We start from the raw sequence: 24,545 nt of genomic DNA, 5'->3' as shown, positions 1-24,545 counted from the left end.
CATACTTCTGTGCTGTGCTGGCCCTAACACTTCCTTTCTATCTTTTCTGAGATTTCTGAACCTCCTAGTTCAAAACAAAGAAGAAATTTTGCACCACAAAATGGGAACTCTGAGTATACATCTCCTATATGTTTGTGCTTAGAAAGTACATATTAGTCTTGTTTTTTAAGTATAAAAATAAAAAAGGAACCTTATTTATATGTTCAATAATTGAGTATTTATCAATTTTTAAAATTTTTATTTAATTATTTTTAAGTTTGGGCTTTCAATAGCACAGCCTTATTTTTCAGAGCAGTTCCTGGACAGCAGAGCGGTCCCCTGTGTGGCGCTGAATTAAGCGTAGGTGGGAGCACTCCACTGTCTGGATGGTGCAGAACAAGCACCTCCTTCAACTGAGCAGCTGCCAGTGTTGCACAAACGCTGCTCTTAATCATAATGGCCCCAATCCTATTTATTTGGTCCAGTATCATTTTAACTTGAGATTTATTCCACCTGTTTCTTATTTTCATGCTTAGCTACTTAAGACTATTTAGAGAAAGGGAAGAATGTTTCCACATTTACCGATCAGTTTCACAACTATTTTTCAAAGCACAAATATCCAGCACTGTGGATACAGAGATAGTTTAAAACAGATCATACATCAAGAATTCCTTTCTAAACACCAGTTGCCATGATTTGGAAAAGTGAGAACAATTTCTCAAATATGATTATAAGAACATTCTTTTTTCCTATATAAATGAAAATAACTGTTGGGGTTTTTTTCCCATTCAGCCCATCTCTTTTCATATATAATAATAATAAATGCACATTGCCATGCAGCTTCATTCTTCACTTGTACACACTATCAAAAGCTAGAAATTCCCATTGTTTGTATCATGGTGTTCTCATCTCTACAGGATCCCAGAGACAGTATGTTTTTCTAGGTATGTAGCCTGTGTTTTAGACAGCTTGAGTGACCTGATGTGCCATTGTAGCTGCTGGTCAATAGAAGGTTCTATAGTTCTAACTATAGTTCTAAGGTTCCAACTCATCTCAAGGGATCCAAGCAATGTGAGTGGGACCTCTCTGACATCTAACTTTAATTCAGCAGAGGACTGATTCCCTCTCGAAAGAACTATCGGTGTCAGTGGTAGAGCATTATGACAGTATTATGGTATCAGCAGAAACTACAGCTTAGCTACCCTAGAAAGAAAGCCCTTTCAGTGTATAAGGATTATACCCAAAAAGTACCTACAGAACACAGCAAAGTGTAGAGGAGTTTTGTCACAGCAGGTGTTGACTACATAGAGCAATAATGTTGTTATGCAGGCTGACTAACGACACTCTTTTTGTCTTTGAAAACATTATTTTGAATTCTGGTGTTGACAGGCATGGCTGAAAAAGCTGCCCCAAATAAAACAGAAGTATGCATTTCTTTCTTTAGAAGGAATCAAAGATAAAAATATAGCAATGGAGTCTTTGAAGCTCACCAAGAAACATCTGCGCTCTACAAAGATTTAAAAGTAGCACGTGGTCAGCAGAAATGCTACCTCTTAGAGTTGTGTACTACCCTGAATCAGCATAGATTTCACGTGCTGGGCATCCAGCAGCATGCTGTGCTGTTTAACGGTGGGTATTTGAGCCCATGGGAAACTGTAGTGCTCCTTATTGAAACTGAACGGGGGGTGGGGGGGTGGGGAAAGGGGACTTGTGCCACTCCATTCCTTACTCTCCTTGTTCACTCTTCCCAGTAAGTCTGAAGGGAAACTCCGTAGTCTTAACCCGTGGTCCCTCATTCTGCTTCCCTCAGTGTCCCTAATGCAGCGACCATTCAACAGTATATCCCCTCTGCAATTAGATTGAACATCTCCTTTCTACTGTGTGACATCTGATCTGCTATTGTATGCTCAAAATAACAGTAGTTGGGAGGTTAGTTAGGATTGCTTTTTTAACGGATTAAAGTTTTCATAGAGTAATCATAACAAAGAAAACCCAGTGGATATAATCTGCAAAAAGTAAACAGTATGTGCACACTCCAGAAAGTCAAGCCACAATAAGAAGCAGCACAGACAGCATATGGTCCTGTTTACATACACAAAATTAACAGTATGAAATCCTATTAGGAAGGTGGAGATCGTAATCATCACATTAGACAGCAATTTCCAGAGTACGTGAACTCGAGACTTCAGCATTTCCTTCCTAGACTGAATGATGCTGAGTTGTTAGATTCACCTCGTTCCCTTGGTTTCCAACAGTGTGATTGTGGTGAAAGGTCAGTAGAGAGCACAAAGGCATGACACGAACGGTAAGCGTTTCAGCAGAGCTTTCAGTAGGCTGTACAGTGGGGTGCAGGCTCCAGAAAAGCTTTACTACTTACTGGGATTGTAGACAAAGAAGTTCCCTAAGCAGTGTCTTCTGCTTTTGTTGAGCCACAAAAGCGTAGGATTCAGTTGTGAAAGGGAAAACATAAAAGGAGTTTCTGTTGCAAATGTATGCATGCATGAAAAGCATGATTTTAAGCTCTTCCATGCACACTAATCTAACAAGGGTTATCCAACGTAGTGCTTCATGCCATGAGGGAAGTTAGACTGATACATCTTTAATATCTGGGTTTATATTTCTTTTTGGGTATCCCTGCTGCACGTGGTCAAATGCCTTCCCTTCCAAAAGTAAGAGGAAGCAGTTACAACATTGAAAACCCTCACCTGTTGCAAAGTGTCTCCTGGCACATCTCCCTGTTATGGCCAAGCACTTGGGTAACTCACAAAGAAATCAGAAATGTCTGGTACACACAGTCCATACTCTGCAGTAATTACCCGTTAGCACCCGGATTCAACTTCGCAAACCTTTTCACAGAAGCCATTGTTTTGCTGATATCGGTAGAACAATCCTTAGTTGCACTCCTGGATGGAATTGTGCGGGTACCGCGGGGGGAGGGGTGCTGGGACCAGGCCCCCTGCACAGCGCGAGTGCTCAACCTCAGCCAGGGACACTGTTACATACTCTTAGCAGTTGCTTTTCCAACAATATTTAATTAACCTAACCATGGGATTACATTTCTGTCTTTTCCAGGGATGCGATTAAACTCTAATAAAATAATCATTTAAACTGTTAAAGAGAGTTTAAAGAGGTCTAATCCCCTCAAAGAAATTTTTCAGCCCAGTTAATGGCTGCTAGCTGAAATGTTACTTTTTAATGAGTTTATCCAAAGAAACTTAGAGAAGGCATCTGATGCCTTAGCACAGAAATGTTGTACTGCAGCTGAATTTGTTTTTACAATCTAAACAAATACACTTACCGCTTTTAAATAGTATGCTTTCATTATTTAACAAGTAGTTTTGGTAACAAACTGTATCAGTTAAGTGTATGTAGAACTAGTGTTCTCTTTAAGCACCAAATACACAAAAACGTTAGCTCTTTTGGACTTCTTTTTTGCAAAAATATCTCTCATACTCACTGCATATGATAGAATTTTGGTAATATAAGATTTTTTTAACAACTGCTGTAGCTTTGTGAAACATTAGATGCTGACTAACTTCCTAAAATAAATTTTCAATTTAAAGAACAGTTGAATTCTACCATGACGTTTGGAACAGCCTGACAACGATGTTAGGCTATGAAAGCAGGGACAACAAGTAGAGCAGTAGTAAGGAAAAAATGAAAATGTAGGGGAAATAATGCTTTTTCTTAGAATAGAATGTTTAAGTGTTTGAAGTCAAGGCTTGCCATGCCTTGCAGTATTCATAGAACTCCAGATTTTTCAAATTTCTAATTCTACTAATCATTATTTTCTCTTTCTATAGGTTGCTGATTTCTAGTTTTCTCAATAAACAGAAAATTGAGATATGTTTTGATATTTAGTATTTTAATAGTGAAACTCTAAGGAAATGCAACATTTTCACTTGGATTTTGAATAGAATAAAAATAAAGATCAGGCTTCCAGCTCTTATGAAGAGCAACAGAACCTGCATGGCTTTTGTTAACTTACGACAATTAAAGATTTGGCCAAAGGAAATTGGAGTTTGGTTTGATACATAAGCCAGATGTAGGTGCCAGCTGGCTGCTTTCCATATCAACCATAACACTGAAATTTGTGAATGCAAAACCTTAGCTGTAAAACTGCACGGCTAGCTGTGTGATTTGGAGAGCTCTGGTGCTGATGTGGGAAACTGGGCAGACTTGGGACGGCCTGGAACACAGTTAAAGTCCCCAGGTGATGCTGTGTCTGGTCATAGATAATTCTTTTCCGCTCCTTTCATTTAGAGGCACATTCTGGCTCTAGAATTGGTTCTGGACAGGAGAAAAAGAGCAAGTGAAGACAGAGAGTCATAGAATGGGTTGGGTCGGAAGGGACCTTAAAGACCATCTAGTTCCAACCCCCCACCAGGGGCAGGGACCCCTCCCACCAGCCCAGGTTGCTCCCAGCCCCATCCAGCCTGGCCTTGGGCACTGCCAGGGATGGGGCATCCACAGCCGCTCTGGGCAGCCTGGGACAGCACCTCGCCACCTTCATAGCACTTTGTCATATAACAAATTGTATGGCATTGATGATTTTGGCCATGCAGATGACACTTGTTACTGATCAGTTGGGATCATCCAACAGGGGTTTGTGAAATACTAAGTCCATATCTTTTTCATGACTGTGTTTTGAACACCTGCAGGTGCCCCATGCAGCAGACTAATTTACAGATGATCTTTTGAGCTAAGTAGCATATCCTCACTGCAAGGATTATTTTGATCATGTGCTGTCATTCGTAGCCAAACATTTTGAAATAAGACTACCGACCAGCATACTTTAAAGTTGCTTCAGTAACCAGAATGTACCAAAAAGCCAGCCAAGATTATGTGGGTAAACTTTCAGCCACCGGCAAAGCTGGGATAGGAGAGAACACCTCAAAGGATAACAATTTGCTTCTCGTTTGTCAGCGTTGGACTGCTTTCTGTGACTGTGCCGCTTCCCTCTGCCTTTAGCAAAAAGAGCAAGCAGATACTGCTTTTTTTCTAAGTAAATTAAATAAAACAGATTCATCTCTATGGAAAAGATAACTTCCCAGTGTTTTTTTTCTTATCTACCTCTCAAAGCTTCTCTTCGCCACTGCGCTCATGAGGTTCCCAAGCATACTGCAGCCCTCCTTGCTCTTTGGCTACTGCTGCACAGGCAGCCCCAGCGCTTCCCGCACCCCCTCTGCTGAGCCAGGACATCTTGCTGCTTTGTTTTCACTAATAAAGTGTAAATGTGACTCTCGGCATGGCTTATTAGGGCTTATTAGGATTACATCAGCTAAATAGACATACTCATAATGCTTTATTGTTAACAGTGAGTGAAGTCGCAAGAAGCTCAGTACTCCTGGATGGTTGAAATCTTGGCAAGCATCATCAATCTAGCCGTGCAGCGAAAGCCATGTCTCTGCCCTTCCGAAAAGAGTTGGAGAAATATAAGAATATCAACGAAGATGAAATACTCAGCAAACTCTCAGAGGACGAACTGAAACAGCTAGAGCATGTTCTCGATGACCTTGACCCTGAGGTTAGTGATGGTGGCCAGGGGAATCATAGTTCAAAAGCTGCCTATTGTAAATGTCACATACTGCAGCATTTTATATTTGTATTCTGTTCCAGCAGAGGCAACGTACCCTAAAGTATGAGCAGCTTGGCTAGGGACATGTTGATTTTATTCCTGCTGTGATGTGCTACTTGCTGTTGTACAAGTCACTGTGCCCTTTCTCTATCCCTTGCCTATTTAGTCGTGAGCTTGTGTGCAATCTAAATCTTTAATCATGTTTGTACACTGCAGCATGATGAGAAGCTTTTTATGGCTGCTATTTCTGAGCCCAGCAATAAACAAACAAACATAATGTGTGTTTGTGAAGATCGGATCTTTTGAACTTCTGAAATGGATTGACTATGTCATTCGCAGATATTTTTAACTGAAGAGAATATATTTAGGCATGATTAAGAAAAATAAGGTTCAGCTACACAACTGTGATTTTCTAGACAGCAAGGATGATTTGAGTATTTGAAGACACTTTCACAAAGAGTTTAAAGATCTCTGCCTTGGGAACCACTTAGTCCTACAATAATGAGGTTAGTCACAAGTGTACTAGATGGGAATTCTGACTGTACCTACCCCAAAACCTTCCAAACTGATGTAGGAATTTGAAAACTGGCAAGTAAAGTGGCAGATAAAATCCATTCACTCTGGAAACAAAATCAATTCGAAACAACACAATAGATATATAGCTTCTAGTTCTATAGCAGAAATTTACCTGGAAATTAAGGGTGGGCTTTACTGTTCTCTCCCTCCATGTTGCCACTTCTCTCGCTACTATCACTTCTCCAATGGAGACACGAAACATTAAAAAAAAAACCCACAACAAACAAAACAGGCCATAGTGCATTTGTAGTCAGGCTACATATGTGCAGTAAATTTGTAACGCTCTGGACATGCTTGTGCACTCCCAGGTAAGATGTCTAGTGGCTTGAGTTCACTGGATGTGCTCAGAATTCCCTAGATATTTGCCATGGATCAGATTTACTGTGCATGTTGTCGCCAGTGATGAAGTGTTTCTGCAGTACTCTGGAGCATCTTCAACATGTTGGCTTTACTGCACACATGCTACAAATTCCATGTACCTGTATTCCTTTCTGGGGTTTTCTGGACTGAAATGTGTGAGCCTTAGGCATTTTCCTGTATTATGGGGATGCAGATGCAATCACATGGTCACACAGCTACATATTTAAAGTTGGGTTTCATCTGCTTGCTTCCTGCATACTCTAAATAGGTGAAATCCACATCATTCACTAATTACTTTCTGTGCATGCATTCATTTCTGAAGTCCAAGAGACAGCTGCATTAGAACGAAAGGAATTTCTGAAAAAATGAGAGAGAGAAAAATGAGGAGAGAGAAGAGTAAATGAAGAGAAGAAAATTTATAGAAAACTTATCTTAGTCTATTTACCTGGACTGCAAACTCTGGTTATAATAAGGATAACACAAAGAGCTCTGATCTTGCTTAGTCCTTTGGTACTGTGATTGTAAATATGGTTAATAAAAATATTAATAGGTGGTACAATCAGAAGCCTGACAGATACACTGGTTTTAATGGTTACATTTAGGTAATGCGTGTTATTGTTTTCACCAAAGAGCATTATGTGAAATAACACACAAAGAATGATTTAACTTAGAAAACAGCATTGAAATGAAATTTGGAATGCTATATGACATTGCCTCATCTCCTTTACATGCCTCTCTTTCACAGAATGCCTTGCTTCCCGCGGGATTTCGGCAAAAGGATCAGACCACTAAACCTGCCACGGGCCCTTTTGACAGAGAGCGCCTGCTCTCATACTTGGAGAAGCAAGCACTTGAGCACAAAGACAGAGAAGACTTTGTGCCATTTACAGGGGAAAAGAAAGGTACCATCCATCCTCGTGTCGGTGCTGAGTAATGGACTGCTTGGGCACAGGCGTCCAGCGCTGCCTGGCCTGCTTGTGCAATGCACTGGGGCAAAGAGGTGGAGGCTGTTCCTGTGCAGGGTGAGGCTCAGGAGTCAGATCCAGAGCGGTGGTAGCAGAGGAAGAAGTGGTGCTGTTACCTGCCACGTCGTGCTCTGCCGTGCTACTCTGGAGTTACAAAGGCGGGTTTAATCAGGCTTTGTGACGAGGAACACACAAACGCCAGCCCAGCAAGGGCTCCATCAGCAGCTCCCAGACCAGCAAACGCCTCCGTTTGCAGTCAAGCATGGACAAGGTGGCCTCGCTGACCTCGCTGGGGCCATTCCCGTGTTCAGCATTAGGCCCGTGCAGGGGTACTGTAGTGGGGGAGGTGCTTAGGAGGAAACGTGTAAATGCCTTTCTGAGTAAGTATTGCCTACAATTGCTGTAAGTAATAGCTCAGGGAATATGCTTACAAAAAATAAGTACTTTTCCACTTGTTTACTACACATCTGGCAATGCTATTCATGCAGACAGTTTCTCTGTTTCCCCTTTCCTACAGCTACAGGAAAAAAAGGGAAAAACAGGAAAACCTAATTCTAATCATTCAAACATTGGTAGGATAACCTTAGGGCAGGAACAGTCATACTTTTAAGCAATGTTCCTTTAGCACCATTATGTCCTTTTTGTCATTTCTGTAAAGTGGGTTAAAATGCCTGCCTTGGGCTACCCCTTCATTCAAGAAGGAACTTACTATGCCTGGGTCCATTTCTGGCCATCTAATGTATTTGCCGTTATTTCAGTGGGATCTGCTTAAGAGAAAGCAGATATTTCCAGAAAGTCAAAGGCAGTATTTTTTACTTTATGTATCATTACCGAAGATAAAAAATGTTATTTGCAGGTCAAGAGTTGTTGCTATCATTACATTGTGCTCTCAGTCTTTGAAACAATGGTTTTAGACAAATGAGACATTTTTCAGCTAGATCTGATTGATGTGTCATTTTATCACGCAGCATATCCTTTAACCTACTTTTCCTTCCATCATAACTTGTGCCTACTGCTGTTCACGGGGTTGATTCTGACCCACTGAAATGCAGTGACACTGCAGTGATCCTGCTGGTAGCCGGAGTGATCAAGTACATACGCAGAAAAGAAAATGGTTTATTGTAGTATGGACTTATGGCCAGTTGTTTCCAGTCTCCTACACACCGCTGTGTTAGAGCAGCACAAGTTACCACTTGCAGGTCTCTGCATATTTATACCAACATCTTCAGCCAGGTCTCATCTTACTGATACTTGCTGGCTTAGGGCTAAGACTTTGCATTTTGCACTGTAGTCGTGCCTGAGATCTCCAAACGCGCCTGAAACAAGCACACAAAACCCTGGTGGTGCGTGGAATCCCATATACCCACAGGACTGGCACTTGATCTGTACAAAACCGGTGCCTGTATTGTCCCTGACGGTGCTATTGTATATACTGGCCTGTTTGTTCTATTTCAGTTGGCTTTTGATGAGGCTGAAGCAATATTGTTCCTACATTTGCTTCCAGATTCCCTTAAAGTGCTTATTAGTGCTGCTTCTTAATTCCTGGTGTCTCTGGTGTGGAAATACCACTGCTTTACAAACACAAGTAACTACACATTGTGCTCAGCACAGAGTGGATTCAGCCATGTTAGCATTTAAAGCTATTCTTATTTTGGCTTTTGATTCAATGGTGATAATTTACGTCAAAATCACAATTTTAGGAATTATCACGATTATGAGGTTATGACAGCAATTTAGGCTAAGGAAGTTATTCCCTTAATTTCTCCTGTGCCTTGTACAACATTGACAAAATCCTTAGTATTTAAGAGATTAAGTCAGATGAAGACAACCACATTCTGTGATTTCTGCAGTCATTTTAGAATTATAATCTAAACAGAAAGAACTCTACTAAATTTGCTTTGAAACCAAAGGCCAAATGCCATGAAAATACCCTTTGTTTCTTTATTAATATTAGAAATAACTAAATTAGTCTGAGATCTGGTGAGGTTCTGTACCTTGTCAATTGAGAACTGGATGGACCGCTCAGTGGTGTTTTCCTGCTGCTTTAAGGGAACTGGCTTTGAGGAAGAATCTGCTTATTTTGAGCTTGGCACATCCCATATTGGTACTTGAGTATCTCTTCTGCTGCCCCCAGCTTGCTTGGCAGGAGGTGTCCTACAGAAAGACCACCAGGCTTGTGGTCTTCACTGCCTCCTTTTCTTATTCTCCTTCCCCCCTGCTCTGCACTGCAAAGACTTCGTGTAGAATCTGAGCCTTATAAAGCATGACTGAAGTCTCCATCTGCCAAATGTACTGAAACCTTCCCACGAATTGTATGATAATCCTGCTAATTGGGTGAACCTGGTAAAATGTGATGGATATTGCACAAAGGCCATGTGTGGCTGGCTCTGGATCTTAGAATCCATGCTTGTAACTGCAGCATTACTTGTTTTGAGACTCTCAATTGAAAAAATACAACGTCTGTATTAAAATATTAATTACTTGATTTGCATTTATAAGTTATTTTCTGTGCAAGGACACAAAGCAATCCTGCAAAGACATTTCCAAGATGTGACACTACATGCTAGATTTAAAATCACTTTAATTAAAAAATAATTAGTATTCTTCCAAAACTGAGTAATTAGTTCAGGATAAATAATTTACGTTTCTAAAAATGTGCCCTCAAAAGCAACTGAAGAAGGATATCTCTTGATAAAAAGCTTATTCCTTACCTGCATGTTGATGGTCTCTTAAGTTATATTTACAAATTCATAAATATTTATATGATTATATTATATATATACCTGTTAAATGATTTCTTTACATGTAATGTAGCCATACTGCAAATAGCCCCAAATTAATTTTACACTAATTCTGCTAGGTAAAAATTAAGTTCTGGAGCAGCTCTAAAATGCATCCAGTTGCGTATAATTACAAATGGGAGGTGTTGATGCCACTGCACCGTTTGGCACTATTTACCACCTGAGAATATTTGTGTATCAGTAAGATTAGAATATGTCAGGTGCTGTTTAAGCTTTTGTCAGTGTTTTGTACTGTGGTGTTTGTCTGCCACTGGGAAAGTATCTGTTTTTTCAAATTTAGGAAGTGGGATGCTTCTACCAAACGTTAAGTGACATTTCTACCAGTTCCTGCATTTATTATGCAAAGCTGATACTGACTTGAAAATTCAGTGATGAGCCAAAAAGAGGGTGGCATTTAAAATATCCTCCTTTCAGAACAGTCAGTGATAAATCATTATTTTTAATCTACTGTCTCTGCCTTCCTTTTTTTTTGTTGTGAATGTTTTATTAGAGAGTTCTTGACCAAAAGGCAATACCAAGCAGCTGCTGAAAGACAAAATTCAGTTGCCGACATTGGTCTCTATCTGCTGAACATGACCATAAGGTTTTGATTGTGCTAGAAAACAAGCCAAAACAAATTCCAGAGCTGACAGGGGTATTCAGGGTGGTTAAAGCACAGGAAGTGTTAAATATGAGCTCAAGAGGGGGGGCTGATTGTGCAGGGAATTGCCTTGTTTTTGACTGTAATCATGGTTTGGAAAGGCTGGAAACTTTTTTTTGCCAAAAAAAAAAAAAATCGAATGTATGGCATGCATTAGGGTTTTGGCCCTCTGCTGTATTCCAGCTTGTTAACGTACTATGTTAATTGCTGTACAAAGAGAAAGTTTTAAGCCTGTATGGGATAGCTCTCAAATTTCAAGGAAAACCCGTTTTGAGATGAACCAGGGCCAGAATGGTCACAGCCTGAAAGGCACACACCCAAACTGGCCACCAAGCAATTTTTTCGGACCACCTTAGCCCTCATCCTCCCTAACACAAGTATGGGGTGGGGACTTCATTTGGAAGTTCCCATGGTGAGCGTTTGCTGCCATAGTTGTGTGCAAACAATCCGATCTGGTGGCTTTCAGGACTGTTGTGCAGCACGGCTATTAATCAGCCATTCCACAGAGAGTTCCTTGTTAATGAGTGATGGAGGTATAGGGAGTTAGGGCTGGTAACTGTAGCGATGGCCAGTTTGTGTTTATTTTATGTATTTTTGGATTAGTTCCTACCTAGGATATTCTAGGAATCCTTACATAGGACCTGATGAACTACAGAAGTTACTCAGACTAACCCACTGCATTTAACACATAACAGCTGGTTAGCACACTTTGATCACTGTGAAGCCTTTTCTGTATCATTTTCAAGTTCATGAAAGGTCCAGGAATAAAAAGAAAAGGTGGAGAAAGCAAGGGGCAGTGCAGGCACAAAATATCAGAGCAATGTCAATGCTGCGTGTTTGCTCTTACTGAATGCGGCGTGTGCATCTGATCTCAGTTAAGATCTGAACACCACTGTAATCCAAACATAAACTATTAACTGCATTTCTGTTTCTGCTTTGTTGCAGTGGTCCTCTTAAGGACATGATTCTAACGAAACATAATTGAAAAAAGTTCTGTTGTTGGGAAGTATCATTAGATATGAAAAGTTGGCTGTGCCATTTTAAATTGCTATAAGGATTGCTGTTTCAACCCTTCACCACTATCCCTGTTTTCTACAAGGTCTCCCACTCCTTGCCAAACCATTTCATTTTGGATCTGATCCAGTTCTCATCAAAGTCATGGAAAAACTCCAGTGGATTGGGCTATTATTATTTGTGGCTGGAAAGGGAAAGGAAACATGTTTGTATGTGATTAAATGCTATAATTTTTAGCCAACTGATAAAAGGGAAAAGGAAGAAAATAAGGATGATTAAACCAGAGAACTTTTGGCTAAACCCCTGTTTTCAGTTGCTCTGGCAGAGACCATCTATCTTGCATGTTGTGCTGTGCCAAGCAGAGTATCAATACACAGCACTAGTAATAATGACAGTCATTTTCAGAAGGTCAAGGTATTAGAGTAGATGCTAATGAGTTCCCATCCCAGTTTCTCTTAACAGACTCTAGATAAAAATTTAGGGTTTAGTTTAGAGACATGGTATCTTTCTTGGATTGACAAAGGCAGTCTTTTCACCCCCAATGCTGAAATGGTTTATTTACATTTTTGCCACCTTCTTCCTGTTCTTCAAGGCTGAAATTTACAACTGATGTTTGTCTCTTAAAGCATTGAAAGTGCTGCAGCTGCTGACAGTAATGCCTCTGGCCAGTGCCTTTCACTGCTTGCTTTTGTAAGACCTTGCTTTAGTTGCTCGTGACTTTGCCAAACTCACACAGTTCAAGCTGAAATTTCCCATGCTGCGAGTCTGCCTCAGGGTGAATTTTTGGAAAGTGTCAGCAAAAAGGACTTTGCTGTTTCCAAGAACAAGATTAGGAGAAAACATATTGTTTCAGCCATCTCAAGTAAATTTTTCCAGCTGTTTTTTCATGAGCTGCAGTGCCTCCATGCTTTGAAGAGCAGACTTGAAATGTATGCCTTTTGCAATCCCCCGGGAAATACACTTGAATTTGGCATCTTCAAAATACTGGACTTTCTTGCACATCCCATTTGTTGTTGCGTTCTCAAATATTTCCCCTGCAGTGAGTATTAGTCATGTCCTCAGAGCTTCTGCCTGCATGTGCAGACAGCACGTGGGACAGCCTAGGAGGGCCCGGCGAGACCTGCGTGGCCGGATGGAGGGTGCGGGATGCTCTTGGAAACTGCTTGTCTGATGGGCACTGTCCCACCACAGCCATGGGCCGGGGGGCTCTCTCCTGCTCTGACAGTGCTCCTCTCACTTTGAAAGGGCACCGTAAAGGAGAAAAAATGAGTAAAGAGCCAGCGGAGAGGCACGTGCAGAGAGGTGGAGGGACTGGCTTTCAAGGAGCTGTGTGAATATGTTTAAGATGAAGGACTAGATGGGGAAAGGAGCTGCAGAAGAGCGCAATGGTAAGGAAGAGAGGGCAGAGGGAAAGGAAGTGCTGGGAAAGGTCAGGATTCAAAGATGTGCAAAACCATGAGACCCAGGGGATAGGGAAGGCACAGGGGACAACAAGGAAAGGTACAGAGAAGAAGGATATGCGGGATGGGAGAAAGCAGGCCAGAGGGGAACATCCCTAGTGTGGCATCTGGCTCTGCCCAAGTTTCAGCCTTCTGTGATGTCCCTGAGAACCTGAAGCCCAGCGGCACAGCTTGGCTCTCTTCCTCCTCTGCTGCCATTCCACATCAGGCACAAGAGCTCTCTGCTCTGTTGGTGAAGCAGATTAATCCAGGTGGCAATCCAGAGGACTGCTGTGGACCACAGGGATCCTGACTGTTGTGATAATCCACATGAGGGTCTGATGAAATTTTGGGCTTTCTTGTTTTAAAGATGATAGGTTGGCTTTTTGTTATTTTTATTTGAGAAAGTATACTTTTCAGAAGTATTCTTTAAAGGGTATCACTAAAGTGGCAGAATCAAAGCGTGCTGATCAGAGTCAAAGATGCTGGTACAATTTAAATTTTCTCCTTGTGCATATGCACAATAGATTTCATAACTTTGGAAAGCTTACCTTTGCAGCCTTCCTCTTCCATTACCATAATTTTTAAGGCACAGAATATGCAGATACTAATCCAAGAGTAACGGTGCAGCAGCAATTATGATACTGCCTTTTAACTACTACTAGCTTTCAGCTTCACACTTACTTGAACTTGGCCTGTTTTCTTCTTCATAATACAAATTGATTCCTGGTAAGAACTAATTTAGCTCAATTTTCATAGAATATTTGTAGGGAGGAGTTTAAACAAGCCTCAATAGAAAAGAACAGTGCAAAATGGAAAAAGTGAATCAGGTGCCTGTGATTTATGCAAGGCAGATTTCCAAGATTATTGCATTTCACTTCACTTCTAAGGTCAGTGTAGTATTCTGTAATTGAGAATAAACAGGCACTCGCTGTAGTCAGTGATTCATTGAAAAGTATGAAGTGATAAGTGTAACCAGATATTTTCTTGAAAGTACAATAATCTGAACTACAGTTTATAGGAAAAGAAGGGACATTATTGTTTTACAATTATAGCAGAAAATGCATTTGTATTATAAAATTAAGTAACTATCCTTAATAAAATGGATGTTAAATAAAAGGATATTTTTACAGATAGTATAATGGGCTTACTTCCCACCTGTGCTTTGTTGAATTTTGGTTTGTATAAGGTGGGAATAAATCCTAAGTATTTATACTAAATAAAAATGGTGGCAATCTATATTTATTCACAAAAGTCTAATGACGTAAGAAGGAAGGCAGAGAGAAGACATACCAGAAATGATGTTCCAAATGCTGTAAACTATAAATGAAGATGAAATCCTCAAAATGTTTCTTAGATTGGACACACTGGTAAAATACTAGCAACTATGCTATTTGAATTCCCCCCTTTTCCCTCCTTATATAGCAATAAACAAACAAACACTTCAGGAAAACATACTTTAAGTAGTTCTCTGTGCAGTTAATACATTTTCCTATAGATGTGCGTATGTGGTTATGTACTTTATTATTGTATAAGGAAATAAAGTTAGGGATGCATCTCATTTCCTTGCTTTACTTTGACAATGCGTTCATGGAGACATTTGTAAAATGCAGGAAATCAGAGCTTGCTGAAACCAAGTAGCAACGTTACACCTATGTCTTTATGACTGTACCCACTGCATTTCTTTTTCTCCATAGAATTTGTTTTCCTTTTATCTCCCTCTGCATTTCTGTGTCTCTCTGTAGTGCTTTTTACTGAATCCTTCTTCTCTTTGGTTTTCAATGGATTTTTTCCCCTGAGCCTCTTTGGAGTAAAACATGAACCTTATCATATTTCAATTTGAATAGAAGTTTTGCAGTGTGAAAAGGGATAGGTCTGCTGTTAGACTGAGCCAGGACAAATCTCAACTCACTGCACTCATAGTCAGAGAGTCCCTGTCGTATAATAAGCCGCCTCAGTTGTCATCCAGGTCACCCCAGGCACTTATCCTAGTTTGACAGAAAGAAGGGAATACTGATGTGCAGTTAAAATTTCATGTAAAAAAACCCCAACACTTTGGATGCTAGACATTTGGAGTTTCTATGCATACGTAAAAATAAAATGATATTTTAATGCCTTTTTTTTTTTTTACTGGAATTTTATCTTGTTTTGCAGTTAAACACAAGAATATATTATTTTTGCACATAAATGTGGTTATCTTTGTGTTGGTAATGCTGATGTAGCTCAAGTAAAAACTTGACTGACATAACTTTTGTCACTGATTTTCCTAGGTAGAAAAACAAGCTATTACTATTAAGACTTATCACAGAACATCAGCATATTCTGGAGGCAAAATGTAACACTACCAAAATTAATTACACCACATGGAGTGTTACAGTAATGTATCTTCTAAAATACAGTGTGAATATAAACAGCACAAAGAGCAGCAGCCTTTGTCTATAAATCTCACTTTAAAATAATGAAACATCACTATTTTTCCAAGGCTTCTTCCAAATAATATATTTTAAATTTAAGCTGGGCCATTGAAACAAGCAAGCCACAATCCATATTTTATTTTGTCAGTGAATTCCATGATGGCAGTATATAATGAATTTGCAAGGTACAGATGTGGCACTAAGAGGGACCTCCTGAATCTTTAAACTCTGTCCTTAAAAAAATGAAGGAAACCTCGTTCACAGCTGTCTATAAAGACAGACACAGTTTTGCTGTTGGTGGACAGGTAATGAATTCCTAATAACGTGCTAAATGTATAAGCTCTTCTAACCTCTGTCTGCCATGCTACAGCATCTCTTCACAGTGGGATAATACAAAAGAATGTTCTTATCTAGACAGCAGAAAAAAGAATATTTTTAAAACACCAGTGGACGCCAGCAAGGCCCACATACATTAAAGATATGTATTACTATCTTTGACATGACCTTGCCCCTTTAAATATTTCATATAACCAATAATAGAATTTTTTAAAAACATTTGCCAAGAATGCTTTAAATGAAACTATCATTGGGAGTCAGATACACATTTAAAAAGATTCGGGCTGCCGTCCAAGAATGACATATGCCTGAAACAAATGCTTAAAAAAATTATTCCTATATATGTGAACTGCACAGAAAAAGTATGAGTGTGAACTGGTTTCCATTACCCCTGGATTTCTTGCTACACAAGATACTTGGCCTACTCTGATCCAAAGTCCATAGAGAAGGACCAACTGTATATTACTTACTGTGCCCAGTTTACACCAGACTCGAGGTCCTGTGTCCTTTTAAAATGTTATGTGTGAAAGTATAGATGTCCGTCAGCATTTGGTAATGGTGTGGCTGGGGAGTGAGTGTGAAAAATCACGTGTTGTCTGATGGAAATGTTTCATGCAAGGTATGTCTCTGTGAAGTATAGCTGTTAGGGGATACTGTCATCAGGCGGGATAAAGATAAGGAGGATTGCCTCAAGATCTCAAATGACCTAGTGATTACTTGAAACTCATGTGGAACCACCAGTGATCTGAGAGGAAAATATTTTACGGACAGTACTCCTTACTATCGTTTTTTTACTCAGATATTCTGATTAATTTTGGCCTTCTGGCTTCCAACATAGTAATGAATTTTTTGCTTTATATGTTAACCTTACCAGTCGAATGGGCATCAAGTTAAGTCTTGGTCAGTGGTCTCTGGAAGCTGCTATCCAATACTTCAGATTAGGTGGTAGTTCAGAGGGAGTCTGAAATCATAGCACCTGTGCTGTTATGAAACCTGGAGGGCATGACTAATCTGTTTCCACAGAGTATTTCTCACCCCAAATTTCCACTTGACTTTTGTTTGATGATGCTGGGTTGGCTATCTCTGATTCATATAACCCAGTGCGTGGTGAAAGTTAAAATGATTCTTATCTTTGGCCCAAAAAGGCTTTTATCTTCTAGAAGACTCTTCTTAAAAAATGACTTAAAATACCACATGAAAATTAAATCATACTACTTTGTCTTTCTACATAACCTTCTGTCCAGTTTTGTACTCAGAAATTATTTAGCCTTGGTACAAATCTCTCTAGGGTAAATAATTCAAATCCTGCACCAGTAAACCTTGCCAGAGTTTCAGAAATTTCCATTTTTTCTGACCTTACTCGGTGACTGCAGTCATGGAAGCTGACAGTATAGAAATTGCTGTAGACAAGCCTGTATGAAAGAGAGAAATGAACTGGGTATTATCTACATGAAAATGATACTTTGGACCATAATGGGCCAAAATTAAGCCACAAAAGGATGGCAATGTTGAAAAAACAGAGGCAAAGCATCTGTATTTCAACACTAAGTATCAGAACTGCATTTATTAATGGTAACAAAATAGTATCACTAAGACAGTTAAAATTAAACTATTTCAGAAACTTTTCAGAAACCCACAGGATATGCTTCAAGCACTATATCTAGAGCGTACAAAGCTGCACAAAAAGGCATTTTAAAGTTGACAGCGGGCCAAAGCCACCTGCATCCAAAGAGCATCACAGCTTCATTCTAATGGCATTAACTAAAGTCTGCTTGAGCAGTATTTGTCAGGGACAAGGTAAGGGGAGCTGCTTCGCAGTGGAGAGCAGAAGATGGGAATTCACAGAATTATCAGAGCGATGACACCGTCTGTTGCATGTGGCATCATCTAATGCATCACTGACTGTACGGGTTTGGTACAGGAAAGTCCTGAGTGGGAGAGAAGCCCCAGCAGCGCTGGTGACTGAAGTGCAGCCCAAGCTCTGATTTAAAGGGCCTTGCTCCAAGCGTTGGCAGTTACATCATCGCGTTGCGGAGGTTAACTGTAATAGCAGGCTACAGGAGAGTCAGGCTTGTTGTGTTGTTTCTGGATTTATCCCCCAGTTTTCTCATTTCAGCAAAAGGGCCGATGATCTTGGTCTGGGGGGAATGTCGCATGGAAACACACACTGGTAACGCCAACGTAACAGCAGGCAAGTAGGTCAGGAGTCTTTCTTGGGGAACATGTGGTTCAGTTCAGACTTTCCAGGCCTGCACAGATGATCAGGATAAGGCTATTTATGTGAATGATTGTCAGGAGACGCAGAGGGGAACTACTCATGGAGAGGCTGGGAATTAAGCTGAGTTACTGGAAGAGAACAGGTTTGCTGAGCTTTGAGGCTCTTGTATGGAATGTGGTAAACTGAAACGTTCTTGCAGTAGGATGGTTTTAACTGTTTCTGGTGCCTCATTTAAACATAATGGCCACAGGAACTTTAGAAAAATCCCAGCTGTGACTGCTCCTGGGGATTTATTTTAGGACATTTGCTTTCACATTAACAATCACCAACACAAAACAGAAGTCTGCACCTTTTGATTTTAGACTCTTGTTAAGATCCTGGTGTGGAGGATAGCATCAAGTAAGAAAAAGGAAGACATGTACCTGATAATATTTCCAAGCGTTTCCCCTGTCTCAGACCTATTCCCCTTCACTGCCAGCCGGCAGAGGAGTTGTTCCAATAATTCATTACTCACTCTGGGTTTTTTTTCTTCTCTTAGGAAAAATATTTATCCCTAAAGAAAAGCCCATAGAAACTCGTACAGAAGAGAAAGTGACCCTGGATCCGGAACTAGAAGAAGCCCTGGCCAGCGCTTCAGATACCGAGCTCTATGACCTTGCAGGTTAGATAATTTATAGGCGTGATCCTCCTACACGTCCAGTTCTTCTCTGCCTAGACCTGCCACCAGGAGACATCCATCAGGAGTGTCTCATGACCAGCTCTCAAATACCTGCTGTTCCGCTATACAGACAGGTAGCCAACCTGTGGGCCATGCGTTGCCCATGATGACTTCAAGCATGACTCAATAGCTGCTGTATTTTAGACTTCTCTCATCTACTTATAACTGATGTGTCAGGCAAGGCGAGAAGATGAGCCAACTAACATGATTTGGGGAAAGGAAGGGTAGATGGTGAACTGCAGGCTGGGTTGCTTGCATTGCAGTGCAAACCACTGATCTTACTACATCCACATTGTTTGTAGCATACTTCTGCTACCTCCTCTTTATTCTGACATCCCAAATGGCAGGATGAACTTGTTAGAGGATTCAGTAGATGAGGGAATGCATCCAGGAAGAAATTTGGAACCTAATCCCTTGAATCAGAAAATTGGTTGTCAGCCGATTAGTCCTGGGTATCTTCACCACTTCTAATTCTTTTCCTTTAATGTGGACTATAACCTCATGTTCTAGAGTGTGCACAAAGGAAATAATTCTGAAGTGTATCCACTTGCAAGAATGCATGAACATTTGAACCTACAGCATAACAAAAGCCAATCTGTAGTTCTTGAGCCGCCTGTGACTTTCAAGCAGTTTGTATCATGGGTATGTTGTGTGTTTATGCTAGCAGAAGAGCATCATCTGAATCCATAATTTAGGAAGAAGCAAACCAGCTAAAGCTGGTGAGATTAATGACAATGGGTCATCCTAAAATCCTGCTCAACCCAGTGTTGAGACCTTCCTATGGAACCACTGACATCTCCTGCCCTGTCTACACAGTTCAGAGTGGATCCTGTCCTTCCCTGGGCTCTCTGAGGTCCATAGTCTACATTTTTTGGGGCCCTAGTCTATACAGAAATTTTGGTGGGAGAATTGCAACCCTGTTGACAATTATTTTGGTTTTCTTAGGAAAATCTAAATGAAATATTTCAGCATATTAGATTAGTGTGAATCTGGGTTAGATCAAGACTAAACTCAAAACTCTTGTAGCTACCATATTGTCCTATGGAAGGATGTAATCTTGCCATTATCTTTGTAATTCTTGGCTACACCACCGATTTCTGGATGCATTAGTCTTGGCTCTGACTGAAATATGAAGTATCACAGGAACCACAGGTTTATAATGCAGCTGGCATTTCTCAGGTCTGAAGTCTGAGGTTCATGGAATGAAGTTCCAAGTTGTGCTTAGCATCCGGCAATTCACAACAGAATTGTAGGTGTCAAGGTCTAATGAAAAACAGTGAGTAGCACACACCTACTGCTGAGAGTTCTGAAAGTGTCCTGTAACAGCAACTGAAGAGTCATTTGCTTACAGAACAGAGTATGTTCCCTAAGAAAAAACTCATGATAATGTAAAAACCTACATCAATTTCAATAACTTTTAATTAATGCATGAATCTGTAGAATAAAGTCCAACTAGATAATTTATGGGAGAAGTATCAAAATATCAGCAAACACACCACAATTTATTCTCTGGCACTGTGGAAGCTCATCTCCACAAAAGGTAACTTTGCAGCTTTTATGGAGTTTTGGTTTCTCTTGTCATTTCTGTCATAATAATTCGTATCCTCACTACTTATTTTAAAGTCCTGGAATAGATTCTTTTTTTTCCCCAAGCATGTTAGCATCCATGTGCTTCTATAAGAAACCCCAGCGTGAATGCCAATTCATTAAGCTAACCACACGTACAGTCAAATTCTCCTCTGATATGCCAAACAATACAACAAAGCAATAAGTGGTGCAGGTTGTATAGTAGGGAAAAGAAATGATTAGGAATGTAGCACTGAAACAAGTTACCCAGCGAGACTGTGGGATTTCCATCCCTGGATGTTTTCAGGATCCAGCTAGACAAAGCCATGGCTGACCTGGTTAATGTTGGCAACACTCCTGCTAGAGAGGGAGGCTGGACAAGATGACCCACAGTGTTTCTTTCCAGCTGGCATTTCTGCGATATGCATACTACATTGATTCAGTTGTTCAAAAAGTCCATATCTCCAGTATTTAGACCCCTAAATACTCTCCCTACAAGCAAGCATGACTCAGAGAGTTAATATTTTATAAAGGGAGTTTTGTTTGGGGAACTAAACTAGAATTTGTAGCAGATATTTTTCTGCAGGTTTTGTTTCTGCCATTAATATTGTATCCTGTTGCTGGTATTTCCACATTTTAGCTGTTCTTGGAGTGCACAACATGGTCAACAACCCAAAATTTGATGAAGGAGGAGCCCGCAGTAAAGATGGAAAAGGAACCGTGAGAAGTAAGCAAGCAGATTTATCTTGTGGACTATATGTCATCCTTAGGCACTTCTACACCTATAGGTTGGGTGCATTGGTCTGATTTAGTGTAATGTAACTGGGCCTTACCTTGATTGATCTAATTAATGTGAGGCATAGCTTTTTAAAGTAAATGCAACCTTAAAATTCATTATCTATAATGACAAACTACTACCCAAATAAATCCTTCCAAAGGAGCTTTGTTTTCCTAGAGAGCAATATATGGCTCTGCAGAGGTGCTTGAAAGTATAGGAGTATTTAAGAAGCCAAGACATACATATTTTCATTCCACTTCAGTCTAGGCAGCAGGCAGAAAACATAGCGAGCTGTAGCTAAGAGGTGGCCACAGCACAGACCAGGCCATCTCACCCCAAGTACTTACATTTATGCAGCTGAAAAACCACTTGTAACTATGGGGCTCAAACGTGGCAGAATCCCTGGCAGGGTCACATCTCTGCCCAGAGTCGCATCAAGCTGCATTCCCAGGGAGGCAAAGACCACAGGGATCTGCTCCTGCCCCTGCTGCTCTCTCCAACCTACCACCTCCCCCTTAGTCCTGTGGCTGTGTGTTTAAACATTGCCCGTTACCCGGTGCCGTAGGTACGCGGGAAGCATAATCGTGCAGGAAATCCCCCAACAGAAACAGCTAGAGTTACTAAAACCAAATCCAGACATGTTTGTACTAACAGAACAGAACTTTGGTGAATCAGATCTTAGCTCAGCAGCAAACAGAAGGCTGGACAGGGGGGAGAATTGGGTACGTCTGAATTCCAAGTTTTTCTTGAGAGCTGCCAGGCCTCGAGTCAGAATTCATCACCTCCAAGCTCTGGGATATCCAGTGGGCTGAACTTCACTTTTTAAGACAAAGTTGTGCAATACCCTCTTCTAGGGAAACAGTACTCAAAAAATGTTTTCTTCTGCTAAGGCCACAAGAACAACAACTCTCTTTACCAAGGACTTTCATTTCCATCCTTCATTACTAAAGGGGAGGTAGGAGAGTAGACAGGACACTCTCACTTCATTTTTCTCAGGATTAAGGCTGCTCTGCAAGCCTCCCCAGTGGGCCCCTGTGTGAGCTGCCGTCTATCTCAAAGCAGGCAACCGCCTGCATTACTAATCCACATAGATTTCAGAATATTTTTGTTGTACTGAGTCAAAATGTCAGCTATGTGAGTCAGCTAAACTATGCTCCAATCACAAACTTAAGAACCAGAAAATCACTGTCACATCACTGTACTCTTTGGTCCAAAAGCAATACCTTTCCTTAGCCAAGTGAAATGCTTCAGTAAAAGAGGGAGACATCTCAGAAGTTGCCTATCAATGTGGCAAAACAGCACCATGATTAGAGAAACAAGATAAAACTCATGGGAAGAAACAAGAAGTAGAAAACCAAAAATACTGCTAACTCTAGACTGAGTATTCTGCGATGTCTAACCTGAGGACAGGGTGCAGGTCTCTCCCTAGCTCCCAGCTTGGCAGGGTGTTGCCATAAGCCCAAAAAATGGTTTGCTGTTTTTTGTTTACTTTCCACTCTGGAATCCAAGGTGAATTTTCTATATGCATTTTACCAGTAGTTTTCAATTCCCTACTGCTTAGGAAGGCTGGAGTGTTATTCAGGGATATGTGAGGTCTCTTAGGGAATTAGTTAAAAAAAATAAAAGTACAGGGTGAAAGGGAGCAGAATGAAAACCAGCTCATTTGTGTATGATTTCATCTCTACTAAGAGTGCGAGTTCTAAAAAAATATTTGGTTTTCTTTTGGCCCATGACATGACATGAGCTATACCCATTGCACTGAACAGCAATGCATAGTACATTGAGACTTGAGCATGAGCCTCCAAAATTGCACACTGCCTGCAACATAAATTAAAAGGGTTTAAACATACTTGTGGTCAGTGACATATTCCTGTCTTGCCTCTAGTGGCTTAGGTGGTCAGGGCTTATAAATTAATCTCCACAACTACATGCGTGGGAATTAGAAGTACTAACTGTGTGCAAAGCTATGATTTTTATGCATCTCAATATTTATAGCTCATAGGTTCCAGCATTAAAAATCGTATCTCATTGGCGCATGAGTACTCAAAGACTTCATAAATCTTGGTCCTGGCAGACAGACTTGCTTTTCATGCTTTGATAGTTTTATTATTTAGAAAGTGCAGATGTTGCAATTTTATGAGGGCTAATTGAATTTATAGTAAGACTGATAGCATCAGCCCAGAGAAGGAAACTGAGGGGCCTCCTGATGGTGTTCCTTTATGTTAGCACAGCCTACTCATAGGTGCAGGGACATTTTCTCACTAATGTAATGGGCGAGTTCTGAGCACACCTTCCTTGACAGATACTAGACAAAGAACAAAGCAGCCCGTGCAGTATATTACAATACTATACATCCTATACAATAGTCTTTAAAGCTGCTATTAATTGTACTGGAACTTTTGTGCATAAAAGGAATTTGTCTGTGACAATACTGCCCAGCCTCTGTGTCTGCAGGCTCTAATGACATGCTTCAGGGGGCACAGAAGGTACAAAGGGCTTGGCAGGGGTAGTGGGGCTTATACTCCTGTTTCCAAGTTTTGTGGTTCATATAAACCCTTTTGTGAATGCTACAGTACAAACCTAAACGGGAATTGAAAAGCCAGACTGTTACTGATGATGCCTGTTCCTCACGACAACATTTTATGAGATCTTGTGTTGCAGATGTGGTGAAAGGTGAAAAGGTCAAGCCCATCTTTGAGGAGCCACCTAATCCAACCAACGTGGAAGCAAGTTTACAAAGGATAAAAGCAAATGATCCTAATCTCATAGAAATTAATCTCAACAACATAAAGGTAGATGCTGTGGTTTCATTTATGTCACCATTATTCAAATATTTCCAAAGCCCATGCCTTTTATCTTCAAATTTTGTCTTTTACTGTTCAGAAAAAGCAGGACACAGAGGAAAAGGGTGTGGAGGGAACTGTTGTAGAGGCTCCACGGTCATCAATGCCCAATATTGAATTAGATGCCAATTAAAAGCCCAAGGGGTTACTCCCTCTGGCTGCTTTTCTTCAGCAGATTGTAAGGCAAGATATCTCATGGGCACTGTATAATCATCACCGGCCAAATTCAATTAGCCCAGACATACAAATGAAGGAGAAGCTGGCAGGCAGAGACAGAACAACCAGCAGGAAAATAGGAAAGTAGCTCTGAGATGTGTCAC

General features: G+C 40.6%; 1 protein-coding gene across 1 annotated transcript in view; it reads left to right on the top strand.

Moving 5' to 3' along the window:
• Positions 1-24,545, top strand: part of LOC102053684 (tropomodulin-2) — a 36,430-nt gene that overhangs the window by 5,246 nt on the left and 6,639 nt on the right. The window contains exons 2-6 of the mRNA XM_055717075.1: positions 5,298-5,506; positions 7,239-7,395; positions 18,859-18,981; positions 21,245-21,331; positions 24,044-24,174. Of these exons, the coding sequence (XP_055573050.1) occupies positions 5,381-5,506; positions 7,239-7,395; positions 18,859-18,981; positions 21,245-21,331; positions 24,044-24,174 (624 nt within the window). The 5' untranslated portion in view covers positions 5,298-5,380. The remainder of the gene's footprint in view (positions 1-5,297; positions 5,507-7,238; positions 7,396-18,858; positions 18,982-21,244; positions 21,332-24,043; positions 24,175-24,545) is intronic.

The sequence above is a fragment of the Falco cherrug genome, chromosome 7 (assembly GCF_023634085.1).
Source record: "Falco cherrug isolate bFalChe1 chromosome 7, bFalChe1.pri, whole genome shotgun sequence".
NCBI lineage: Eukaryota > Metazoa > Chordata > Aves > Falconiformes > Falconidae > Falco > Falco cherrug.
This window is presented reverse-complemented; position numbering and strand designations above follow the sequence as displayed.